Genomic DNA, 12,667 nt, shown 5'->3' with positions numbered 1-12,667 from the left:
GGCCTAGGGTTAGATTTATGTTGAGGGCTAGGTTTAGAGTGACGTTTTGGGTTGCGATTGGACCTAGGTTTAGGGTTATGTTGAGGGCTAGGGTTAGAGATCCGGTAGGGTTTCGATTGGACCTAGGGTTAGGGTTATGTTGAGGGCTAGGGTTAGAGATCCGGTTAGGGTTACGATTGGACCTAGGGTTAGGGTTATGTTGAGGGCTAGGTTTAGAGAGACGGTTAGGGTTACGATTGGACCTAGGGTTAGGGTTATGTTGAGGGCTAGGGTTAGAGAGACGGTTAGGGTTACGATTGGACCTAGGGTTAGGGTTATGTTGAGGGCTAGGGTTCGAGATCCAGTAGGGTTACGATTGGACCTAGGGTTAGGGTTATGTTGAGGGCTAGGTTTAGAGAGACGTTTAGCGTTACGATTGGACCTAGGGTTAGGGTTATGTTGAGGGCTAGGGTTAGAGAGACGGTTAGGGTTACGATTGGACCTAGGGTTTGGGTTATGTTGAGGGCTAGGGTTAGAAATTCGGTAGGGTTTCGATTGGACCTAGGGTTAGGGTTATGTTGAGGGCTAGGGTTAGAGATCCGGTTAGGGTTACGATTGGACCTAGGGTTAGGATTATGTTGAGGGCTAGGTTTAGAGAGACGGTTAGGGTTACGATTGGACCTAGGGTTAGGGTTATGTTGAGGGCTAGGGTTAGAGATCCGGTTAGGGTCTCTATTGGACCTAGGGTTAGGGTTATGTTGAGGGCTAGGGTTAGAGATCCAGTTAGGGTTACGATTGGACCTAGGTTTAGGGTTATATTGAGGGCTAGGTTTAGAGAGACGGTTAGGGTTACAATTGGACCTAGGGTTAGGGTTATGTTGAGGGCTAGGGTTAGAGAGACGGTTAGGGTTACGATTGGACCTGGGGTTAGGGTTTTGTTGAGGGCTAGGTTTAGAGAGACGGTTAGGGTTACAATTGGACCTAGGGTAAGGGTTATGTTGAGGGCTAGGGTTAGAGATCCGGTTAGGGTTACGATTGGACCTAGGGTTAGGGTTATGTTGAGGGCTAGGTTTAGAGAGACGGTTAGGGTTACGATGGGACCTAGGGTTAGGGTTATGTTGAGGGCTAGGGTTAGAGAGACGGTTAGGGTTACGAGTGGACGTAGGGTTAGGGTTATGTTGAGGGTAGGTTTAGAGAGACGGTTAGGATTACGATTGGACCTGGGTTTAGGGTTATGTTGAGGGCTAGGTTTAGAGAGACGTTTAGGGTTACGATTGGACCCAGGGTTCGGGTTATGTTGAGGGCTAGGTTTAGAGATCCGGTTAGGGTTACGATTGGACCTAGGGTTAGGGTTATGTTGAGGGCTAGGTTTAGAGACACTTTTAGGGTTACGATTGGACCTAGGGTTAGGGGTTATGTTGAGGGCTTGGGGTAGAGAGACGGTTAGGTTTACGACTGGACCTAGGGTTAGGGTTATTTGAGGGCTAGGGTTAGAGAGACGGTTAGTGTTACGATTGGACCTAGGGTTAGGGTTATGTTGAGGACTAGGGTTAGATATCCGGTAGGGTTACGATTGGACCTAGAGTTAGGGTTATGTTGAGGGCTAGGGTTAGAGAGACGGTTAGGATCTTGATTGGACCTAGGGTTAGGGTTATGTTGAGGGCTAGGCTTAGAGATCCAGTTAGGGTTACGATTGGACCTAGGGTTAGGGTTATGTTGAAGGCTAGGGTTAGAGAGACGGTTACGGTTACGATTGGACCTAGGGTTAGGGTTATGTTGAGGGCTAGGTTTAGAGAGACGTTTAGGGTTACGATTGGACCTAGGTTTAGGGTTATGTTGAGGGCTAGGGTTAGAGAGACGGTTAGGGTTACGATTGGAACTAGGGTTAGGGTTATGTTGAGGGCTAGGGTTATTGAGACGGTTGGGGTTACGATTGGAGCTAGGGTTAGGGTTATGTTGAGGGCTAGGGTTAGAGATCCGGTAGGGTTTCGATTGGACCTTGGGTTAGGGTTATGTTGAGGGCTAGGGTTAGAGATCCGGTTAGGGTTACGATTGGACCTAGGGTTAGGGTTATGTTGAAGGCTAGGTTTAGAGAGACGGTTAGGGTTACGATTGGACCTAGGGTTAGGGTTATGTTGAGGGCTAGGGTTAGAGTGACGGTTAGGGTTACGATTGGACCTAGGGTTAGGGTTATTTTGAGGGCTAGGGTTGGAGAGACGGTTAGGGTTACGATTGGACCTAGGGTTAGGGTTATGTTGAGGGCTAGGGTTAGAGAGACAGTTAGGGTTTTTATTGGACCTAGGGTTAGGGTTATGTTGAGGGCTAGGTTTAGAGAGACGGTTAGGGTTACGATTGGACCTAGCGTTAGGGTTATGTTGAGGGCTAGGGTTAGTGAGACGGTTAGGGTTACGAGTGGACGTAGGGTTAGGATTATGTTGAGGGTAGGTTTAGAGAGACGGTTAGGATTACGATTGGACCTGGGTTTAGGGTTATGTTGAGGGCTTGGTTTAGAGAGACGGTTAGGATTACGATTGGATCTAGGGTTAGGGTTATGTTGAGGGCTAGTTAGAGATCCGGTTAGGGTTACGATTGGACCTAGGATTAGGGTTATGTTGAGGGCTAGGTTTAGAGACAGTTTAGGGTTACGATTGTATCCAGGGTTAGGGTTATGTTGAGGGCTAGGGTTAGAGAGACGGTTAGGGTTACGATTGGACCTGGTGTTAGGGTTATGTTGAGGGCTAGGGTTAGAGAGACGGTTAGGGTTACAATTGGACCTAGGGTAAGGGTTATGTTGAGGGCTAGGGTTAGAGAGACGGTTAGGGTTACGACTGGAGCTAGGGTTAGGGTTATGTTGAGGGCTAGGGTTAGAGAGACGGTTAGGGTTACAATTGGACCTAGGGTTAGGATTATGTTGAGGGCTAGGGTTAGAGGGACGGTTAGGGTTACGATTGGACCTATGGTTAGGGTTATGTTGAAGGCTAGGGTTCGAGGGACGGTTAGGGTTACGATTGGACCTAGGGTTAGGGTTATGTTGAGGGCTAGGTTTAGAGAGACGGTTAGGGTTACGATTGGACCTAGGGTTAGGGTTATGTTGAGGGCTAGGTTTAGAGAGACGGTTAGGTTTACGATTGGGCCTAGGGTTAGATTTATGTTGAGGGCTAGGTTTAGAGTGACGTTTTGGGTTGCGATTGGACCTAGGTTTAGGGTTATGTTGAGGGCTAGGGTTAGAGATCCGGTAGGGTTTCGATTGGACCTAGGGTTAGGGTTATGTTGAGGGCTAGGGTTAGAGATCCGGTTAGGGTTACGATTGGACCTAGGGTTAGGGTTATGTTGAGGGCTAGGTTTAGAGAGACGGTTAGGGTTACGATTGGACCTAGGGTTAGGGTTATGTTGAGGGCTAGGGTTAGAGAGACGGTTAGGGTTACGATTGGACCTAGGGTTAGGGTTATGTTGAGGGCTAGGGTTCGAGATCCAGTAGGGTTACGATTGGACCTAGGGTTAGGGTTATGTTGAGGGCTAGGTTTAGAGAGACGTTTAGCGTTACGATTGGACCTAGGGTTAGGGTTATGTTGAGGGCTAGGGTTAGAGAGACGGTTAGGGTTACGATTGGACCTAGGGTTTGGGTTATGTTGAGGGCTAGGGTTAGAAATTCGGTAGGGTTTCGATTGGACCTAGGGTTAGGGTTATGTTGAGGGCTAGGGTTAGAGATCCGGTTAGGGTTACGATTGGACCTAGGGTTAGGATTATGTTGAGGGCTAGGGTTAGAGAGACGGTTAGGGTTACGATGGGACCTAGGGTTAGGATTATGTTGAGGGCTAGGGTTAGAGAGACGGTTAGGGTTACGATTGGACCTAGGGTTAGGGTTATGTTGAGGGCTAGGGGTAGAGAGACGGTTAGGGTTTCGATTGGACCTAGGGTTAGGGTTATGTTGAGGGCTAGGGTTAGAGAGACGGTTAGGGTTACTATTGGACCTAGGGTTAGGGTTATGTTGAGGGCTAGGGTTAGAGATCCGGTTAGGGATACGATTGGACCTAGGGTTAGGGTTATGTTGAGGGCTAAGGTTAGAGAGACGGTTAGGGTTACGATTGGACCTAGGGTTAGGGTTATGTTGAGGGCTAGAGTTAGAGGGACGGTTAGGGTTACGATTGGACCTAGGGTTAGGGTTATCTTGAGGGCTAGGGTTAGAGAGACGGTTAGGGTTACGATTGGACCTAGGGTTAGGGTTATGTTGAGGGCTGGGATGTGCCACCCACCCACCTGGAAGCTCTCCAACCCCCTTACTATTGGAATTTTTTTGGATGCTTCCTCAAATAGACACGATTAACTACCTTTCCATCCTCTCTTCCCTCCAGAGGACGGTGGGTGGGGCTGAAGGTCCCAAGCTTCTAATCATCGCTTGGTCTTTCTATGAACAGCTGCCACACAGGAGCCATTGGGAGCCCACCCGGAATCATGTCGTTAGAACAAGAGATGCACCTAATGCTCTGATCCTGTAGGAGTTTACAAAGGTTTCAGGAGCTCAGTGCCAGGAATGGGGGCAAAGACCAAATGTATATATTTCTTATTATAAATCACAATATCACATATGTGCAGAGAATAGTGAGCAAGCCCTCACATGCAGAGTGTTTGTGGGGGACCCCAAAATGCAGCAGCCAGTGGAATCATCCTATACATTTCTCCTTTCCTCCCCAGACACCCTAAGAGTCATCCTTTTCCTTCCTTTTTAAGTTGCCACTTATGTATCTATTTAGGAGGCATCTTCTCTGTTGAAAGTCAGCTGCAGAGTGGACACAGACTCCCCAATACCTCCAAAATGAGAGCAAAGACCCTTTTCCTTTGAAAGGGTTTCCCGCTAATCATAATAGGAAACCTTTATGACGGAGATAACAAACAGGGAAATGACAGCTTCTGAAAATCTCACAGAGTTCTTGTAGTAATTGCACAAAGCCCACATCCCCCTGGTTCCTCTTCTTAGCTGGTGCTTGGTCACTCCTCCTAAAGACACAGACACAGGCCTGGGACTCTCAGACCCAGGTTTCCCAGTGGACCTTGCACCCAGCTCTGGAGGGGTGCTGGGTCCTTGCCAGAGCCTGCTTTGCTCACTGCTGGCCCTGGCGGCTGTCACTTCTCCAGCCCTCTGAATAGGGCAGGACTGGCCTCCCCAGGCACCATTTGCTCAGGCCCCGGGCTTAGTCACTAGATTCTCCTTCTCTCCTGAGTGCTCCCGCCCTGACTGGTTTTGAAGAATACGCCCCATGTTCTTCCCTGAGAGAACCAATGCTTGGCTCTCCCACAGCCTGGCACTGAACTGCGGTCATCACCTTCACCCTTTCTGGATCTCTCATTGCATCCATTCATCTATAGTCCATCTCTTTCCCTGGACGCACTTCTCTCTGTCCTTAGCCTGTGTCACGGTGATCAGCCCATTGAGTCTGTGTGTAGGTGACTCATGGTTCCCACACTCTAAGCACAAATCCGGGCCATTTCATCCAGAGGCCACAGGCTAGCGAGGCAGTGTCCTCTCTCCAGGAGCCTGCCTGTATGACTAAGAGCTCTGCCAGGGTCCTCCCAATGCTGCTCTGTGAGGGAGTGCTCCCTTCTTGAGTCCTAGGAAGTTCCTGCTTTGGTCTCAGGGTTCCTCTGCAGAGCAGCTGCTCTGACCTAGCCTCAGAGGACTCACCATTCCTGGATCAGGCCACCCACCCCACCCATCTCCACCATTTCTTTGGGTGATTCATTCCCCCTGGCATTCCCTTCACTGGAAGTGGGCCTCTTGAAAACTACTATTTTATGATATAAATACAGCTTTCACATACTGCAACATTGATACCCACACTTTCCACTAAGGAAAGTGAGGAGGGGATCTATTTCACCATTCTCCATGAGGCCCAAGTTGGATTTAATTCCAAGTTGAAACAGCCCACTTTATTTCTAGGAGATATTTCAGTGAAATATGAAACATCTTTTGGAACTTCCTCTATAGCAATGCATAAAAGCAGAAATACAACTCCAGAGAGGCATTTGAATGTTAAAATCTCTGAGTCCTATCAAAATGATAGCATTTAATGTTTGAAATAATGATAATGACTAATATTTATTGAGGACTCACTGTGAGCTAGACAATATTCTAAGATATATATATATATTGTGTGTCTGGATATAGATATGTGTATACAGGATGTCCCAAAAATATGTACACACTTTAACACATTGCTAACTCAGTTAGTTTTCACTCCTTTTCAGGTTTAACTGATTTGAAATAATGGGTAAGGTCAGACTAAGCTTTGAACAAAGAAAACTTATCCTAAAATGCCACTAGACCTTTTTTATGGGGAGATATAAAAGATAAAGTTTTCGGTACAAAACCAGCAACAATTGATGACTTGAGGTCACACAAATACCGAACGAAATGATTGTTGATGTTTGCGATTCCATTGCTCCGGATTATCAGCAGTGCCTGGACCAGAACTGTCATCAGTTTGAAAACAGACATTTACCAAAAAAAATTATTCATTTCTTTTAAATTTTGAAAATGAACTGTATGCTAGTAAATGCTGACTTTATAATCATTCAAAGTGCGTATACATTTTTGGGGGGACACCCTGTATTCATTTAATCTTCAGACTGACTCTGTGAGGCAGGCTTATTAACATCTCCATTTCACAAATGAGGAAGTTGAGGTACTGGGAGATTGAATAACTTTTTAGGTCTCACTGCCAGTTGGAGGTGGGCCTTGCATTTGTGCATGCAACAGCGTTGGTCCAGAGCCTGCAGGTTTCCATCACCATGAAAAGTTCTGTTGGACAGCACTGCTCCAAACTGCGCTGCCTCATTCGACGTGCTGTGAAGCGTGCTTGTTCCCTCATTCATTCACTAGATTTTTGAGTGCCTGCTCACACCAGGAATGATTGTAGATACCAGTGTTCTGAAGTAAGGAAAGGCAGGAGGGAGATTACAGAGGACACAAGGTGGACAAGGACATTAGGTACCATTTCAGATTTGCTTTGTGTTCTTTAGGTGAAACATCTTACACGGGACTGGAGAACCACAGCGCATGCCCTCAAGTACTCAGTGACCCTCGAGTTGAATGAGGACCACCGGAAGGTGAGGAGGACCACCCCTGTCCCGCTCTTCCCCAATGAGAACCTCCCCAGCAAGATGCTCCTGGTCTATGATCTCTACCTGTCCCCCAAGCTGTGGGCCCTGGGCACCCCCCAGAAGAACGGGAGGGTGCAGGAGAAGGTGATGGAACACTTGCTCAAGCTCTTTGGGACCTTTGGCGTCATCTCATCAGTGCGGATCCTCAAACCCGGGAGAGAGCTGCCCCCTGATATTCGGAGGATCAGCAGCCGGTATAGCCAGGTGGGGACCCAGGAGTGCGCCATTGTGGAGTTCGAGGAGGTGGAAGCGGCCATCAAAGCCCATGAGTTCATGATCATGGAATCTCAGGGCAAGGAGAACATGAAAGCTGTCCTGATTGGTATGAAGCCACCCAAAAAGAAACCTCCCAAAGACAAGGCCCAGGATGAGGAGCCCACCGCAAGCATCCACTTGAACAAGTCCCTGAACAAGAGAGTCGAGGAGCTTCAATACATGGGTGACGAATCTTCTGCTAACAGCTCCTCTGACCCCGAGAGCAATCCCACGTCCCCTATGGCTGGCCGGCGGCATGTGGTCACCTGCAAACTCAGCCCTTCTGGCCACCAGAATCTCTTTCTGAGCCCAAATGCCTCTCCGTGCTCAAGTCCTTGGAGCAGCCCCTTGGCTCAGCGCAAAGGTGTTTCCAGAAAATCCCCCCTGGCTGAGGAAGGCAGGCTGAACTCCAGCACCAGTCCTGAGATCCTTCGCAAGTGCACAGATTATTCCTCTGACAGCAGCATCACTCCCTCTGGCAGCCCCTGGATTCGGAGGCGCCGCCAAGCCGAGATGGGAACACAGGAGAAGAGCCCCAGAGCGAGTCCCCTCCTCTCTCGGAAGATGCAGACTGCAGATGGGTTACCTGTGGGGGTGCTGAGGTTGCCCAGAGGCCCTGACAACACCAGAGGATTCCATGGTGCACACGAGAGGAGCAGGGCCCATGTATAAATAAATACCTTCTATTTTTAATACCAGCTCCATTGAAAACCACCTCTGTTTTCAAGGTTCTGACAAATACCTGGCATGCCATAGAATGAAATTAAGTCTCCTTTCAAAGATTTTGTATACATGTAAACCTCTTAATTTATATATTTGTAATGTACATAAATTGTCCAGTACGCTCTGGTTTTAAGACCATCTTCTAGGTCAGAACACCCCTTCCTCCCGGCATGACCATCGTTGTGACGCTGCCCAGTGTGTGTGTGTGTGTGTGTGTGTCACGGCTCTGTATGGCTGTGGGATGGGCTCCCCAGGGAAGGTCTGGCAGCGAGTCTCTTCTTTGGGGCAGGGTTGTTCTCTCCGGTGACTAAGCTGTCCTCAGTTGGCCATGCAGGGGCTCCTGAGAGCCCAGAGGAGTTCTGTTGTGCAATGTCAACTAGTTAAACCTGTAGCATGGTGTCTTCTAGGACCTAATGTATGTTTCCTGTCAAGTGAATAAAAAATAAAATACTCAACTGGGAGTGCTGGCTCTGAAGTCATACACTGCATCTGACAAAAGTCTGCTGCCTGACAAGGCTGTGGTTAGCCTGTCATGAAGCCCTGAGGAGCTTAACAGAGACATTTCTTGAATGTGCCCAGGGCAGCCCTAGGGCTCTCCCTGGGGCGTCTGGCAGCCTGAGAAGTCAGCCCAGTTTGTGCAGATGTTAGAGCACCACACCTCTCACCACAATGCATCATAGAGCAGAAAACAGCTCAGTGTAGACCAAGGTCTCTAGATGTGGTCCCCTGGACTGACATTGACATCACCAGGGAACTTGTTAGAAATGCAAATTCTCAGGCTTACTGAATCAGAAACTGGGAGAGGAGCCTGGAACCTGGATTCTAACAAGCCTTCCTGGTGATTCTGAGAACAAAGGTGTGGGATTGGAGGTCACACAGTATGACTCCCGCATGCTACCCCCCCCCCCACTTCCTAGTTCTGTGACCTTAGGGCAGTTACTAGCCCCACTCAGCCTCATTATATCCCTGCAAAGTGCTTTGTTTTGATTTCAGTGCCTGAAATGCAGTTGGCCCTCCATAAGTGGTAGCTCCCTTTTCGTGGGTTAATGTACATTACCACTGGAAGCTGGCTGGATTTTGCCGAAGGAGCACTGGCCAAGGCTTCGGTGTTGGCTTATCCACTTGCTAGTTGGGGGATTTGGGGCAAGTCACATTTAACGGAATTTGTTAATAATTATTGAATAGTGATCAGATGCCAGGGACTGTGCTAAGAGTTTTCCATGCATTATCTCATTTAATTTTCCCAAGAACCACTTGAGAAAGGTACAGATATTATCTCTATTTCACACTGGAAGAAACAGAGACATCATGCAGGTAAATGACTAACCTATCTGAGATTTAATGGCCAGATTGGTGGAGCTGGTGCCGGAGCCTACACTTCTACCACCGGACCATACTCAGCATCTCTGAACCTCATCATCCCCATTAAAAATAAAAGAACCACAAAAGGTGTGAATATTTATTCAGTACCTCCTATGTGCTGGACATTTTACTAGAAATATTCTTCCAATTACCTTCTCATTGCCCCAAGTAGGGTAATACCGAAAGCCATTGTGAAAATGGAAAGAGATAATGTGTTTTAAATTATACAGCTCTATACAAGCTAGCCGGTGATTATTATCTGGTTAGTAAGATAGTGTGTCCCTTTGAAGACCCAGGAGAATTCCTATTAACTGGTAAGCACCTCCAGGAATTATGCAGATCTGCTATTTTCACCACTACCAGCTATAGGTGGCCCAAAGCCTCCCCACCCTGGGTAATGCTGGCCGCTCCAGGCCTCTGTGCTTCACTCCCTGCCTCTGCCTCCACTTGCCCTCGCCTGATCCTGCCCCACAGGCACCTGCTGGCTCCTGGCCATTGGGGCCCTCTGGGCTTCACCAGCTCTGGGTCTGGTTACATTCAGACTCTGTTTTTAGATTCAATCCTGTGGATCATAATTTCTTTGAAAAAACACCTATACTCTCACCTTTCTATGTGAATACAGATGAACTTGGCCTTCTGTTTGTAATATTGCCCTGTATGGCCGTATGTTGGGACACCGAATTTGGGGTCAGCAGACCTGGGCTCTAGCTTTTCCAATAAGTAACTGTTTGAGCAAGTAATGACTTTTTTAGAGTCGGTATTCCCATCCAACCAGTGGGTAATAATAAGATGCTCCTGAAACAAGGCCATGTACGTGCAAGTGCTCTGTGAACTGAGAGTGCTTTGCAGATGTCAGTCATTATCCTCCGCTCTGGTCACCCTCAAAGACAAACCCTCCTTCTCGTGCTCTGGTGCTTAGCCCCAGCCTCACTTCAGAATCACCTGGAGAGCTTTTCAAAACTGCTTGTGTCTACCCTGACATAGTCGGATTCAGTTAGTTATGGGTGAGACCTGGGAATCAGTGGGCAGGCAGTGTGAGAAGCACCGACCCATTAGAATGAGGAGGGCGCTCGGAATAACTGAGGGGGCCTTAGATACATCCATCCCCTCCTCCTTTGTCAAGGCTTTGGCTTGGTCTCTCTTGCATGAGCACCTTGCTGATGAACCTACTCTTTCTAAAGCTCTGGCCAAACCTTCAGCAGGAGCCTGGGCATCCTGTTTGTTAGCATAGCAGGCCTTTCTTTAATAGCTTGACTGGGAAACTCAGCCAACAGTATTTTTACAGATGTTTCATTATTTTTAATGAAAACCAGCTCTCTCTCCATATTGGGATTCAAAGCTTGCTGGACATCTCCACCCGAGGTGCTGGCAGGACATTCAAACTCTATACTCATCCAAAGCGCCCTCCTCCAACTGCACCTTCCACATACACATGCACACCTGCTCCTCCTGACTTCCCATCCCGGCCAGGGACACTACCATCTTCCATGGCCCCCAGGCTGGAAAAGAGACTGTAGGGCATATGTGGAGAATGCAGGTTCTGGGCTTTGACAGCTGGGCTCACACTAGGGTGACCTTTGACAAGTCACTTAGACTCTGCGCCTCAGTTTCATCTTCCATAAAAGATGGAATATTCCCACCTCATATGATTAGTGAGGATTAAATGAGTTAGTACCTGTAAAATACTTAGTAACTTGCACATGGTAAACACTCAAAGAGTGTGAGGGTCAGCAAGTCAGAGCTGTTGGTTCTAGCCCTGAAATATGCCTTACATGCTTCTTCCTTCCCAAGTCCTCATTCCCTTCTCCCAAGGTCTTCAGTTTCTGGCCCGCCTCTTTAACCTCCCTCCTAATGCCTCCAAGCTCACTTGCTAGAGTTCTGTTCACATAACTTCTTTACTTTAAAAAACAAGCAAACAAGTTGCTGCCTCTCCTTTCCCTAAACACAGAATAATGGGCAAACTGCCCCACGCCCCGCGTGCTGGGTGTCTTGGGGGAACATTAGCTCTGTTGATCCAGAAGCGTGTCCATGCCTGTGTCTCATCTACCATTGCATCACTCCAGGGTGTGGCTGGGTTGAAAAAGGCTCTGTTTGCTTTCTGCCACATGGGACTGAAACACTGAGAAAGGGCTCTTTGAAGACACATTGGTCACTGATTATTTTTAACTACTTTCCCTAAAATGTGCACTCGCTTTTTCCAATAGTTTTCAGCTACATATAGCTACATATTCTACCCTTGTTGGTAGCAAACATGATGGAAAAGCACCTAGAAACTAACAGCAATGCTTTAGGAGAAAAAGAAGGAAAAAACAGGGAACGTTGACTTCTGGTTCCCAGCACCAGCTTCGATCCTGGTGAGTGCCCATTCCCTAATGGAAATATACCCTGTAAAGGACAGCTGAGTATTTCATCACATGAAGCACCTCTCACGATGATGGGCATGTTGATGGGCTAGACCTTTGTGAGGCTGCCAATGGAGAGGGAGTCATGCCAGTCACTCATTGCTCTGGGAGCTGGAATAAATGTGGTGAGGGTCATGTCTGGAGTGTGTATGTAGTCCAGCCGGTAAACTGAGCTACTTTCACTTGGACCATTTTCTAGTTGAGCAGCTGCTTGCACAACACTCCTCATTTGGAATCAGCTCTGGGATGAGCAGAAGCAAGGGAGACGTGTCTTGTGACTGTACACAAACATCTAATTAAATTCCACAAGTATTCTATATGAGTAAAAGAAACAGTGGGTTGAAGTGCTTTGGATGAAAAGATGAGTAAAAGAAACAGTGGGTTGAAGTGCTTTGGATGAAAGATGAAGCCTGAATGATTCTTGCCCTTATCTGTAACTGGAATGTGCAGTAGGTTCAGACCTGCTCTCTCAACACTGCACTTATTATTAATCCACCTTCAAAGATGAATTTGAGGTCAATTTGTTGCAGCTTTTCAGAATGGTAGCTCCTGGAGGCAAATTCCTCCCATTGGTTTGCTCTCTCTCTCAGCGCCCTCTGGTGTCCAACCTAGGACACAGCCCTATCTAAAGGGATTATAACTCAACCCCTGCTTAGAGTCCAGTTTACGCTTTCACCTTTGGGGAATAAGAAAAATCCTAGCTTAAATTCCAGCCTTGCTGCTTGCCAGACTATGAAGCTTGTCTCACCTCTCTAAGCTTCAGTTTTATCATCTGTAGATGAGGAACA

The 12,667-nt window shown here is 47.7% G+C and overlaps 1 protein-coding gene across 1 annotated transcript in view; it reads left to right on the top strand.

The window, feature by feature from the left end:
* Nucleotides 1-8,574, top strand: part of LARP6 (La ribonucleoprotein 6, translational regulator) — a 539,468-nt gene extending 530,894 nt beyond the window's left edge. The window contains exon 3 of the mRNA XM_081160745.1: nucleotides 6,997-8,574. Coding sequence (XP_081016871.1) covers nucleotides 6,997-8,064 — 1,068 coding nt within the window. The 3' untranslated portion in view covers nucleotides 8,065-8,574. The remainder of the gene's footprint in view (nucleotides 1-6,996) is intronic.
* Nucleotides 8,575-12,667: the final 4,093 nt, after the last annotated feature.

This window comes from Miniopterus schreibersii (genome assembly GCF_964146895.1).
Source record: "Miniopterus schreibersii genome assembly, chromosome: 1".
In the NCBI taxonomy this organism is placed as follows: domain Eukaryota; kingdom Metazoa; phylum Chordata; class Mammalia; order Chiroptera; family Miniopteridae; genus Miniopterus; species Miniopterus schreibersii.
The sequence above is the reverse complement of the archived record's forward strand: the minus strand, read 5'-3'. Positions and strand labels throughout refer to the sequence as shown.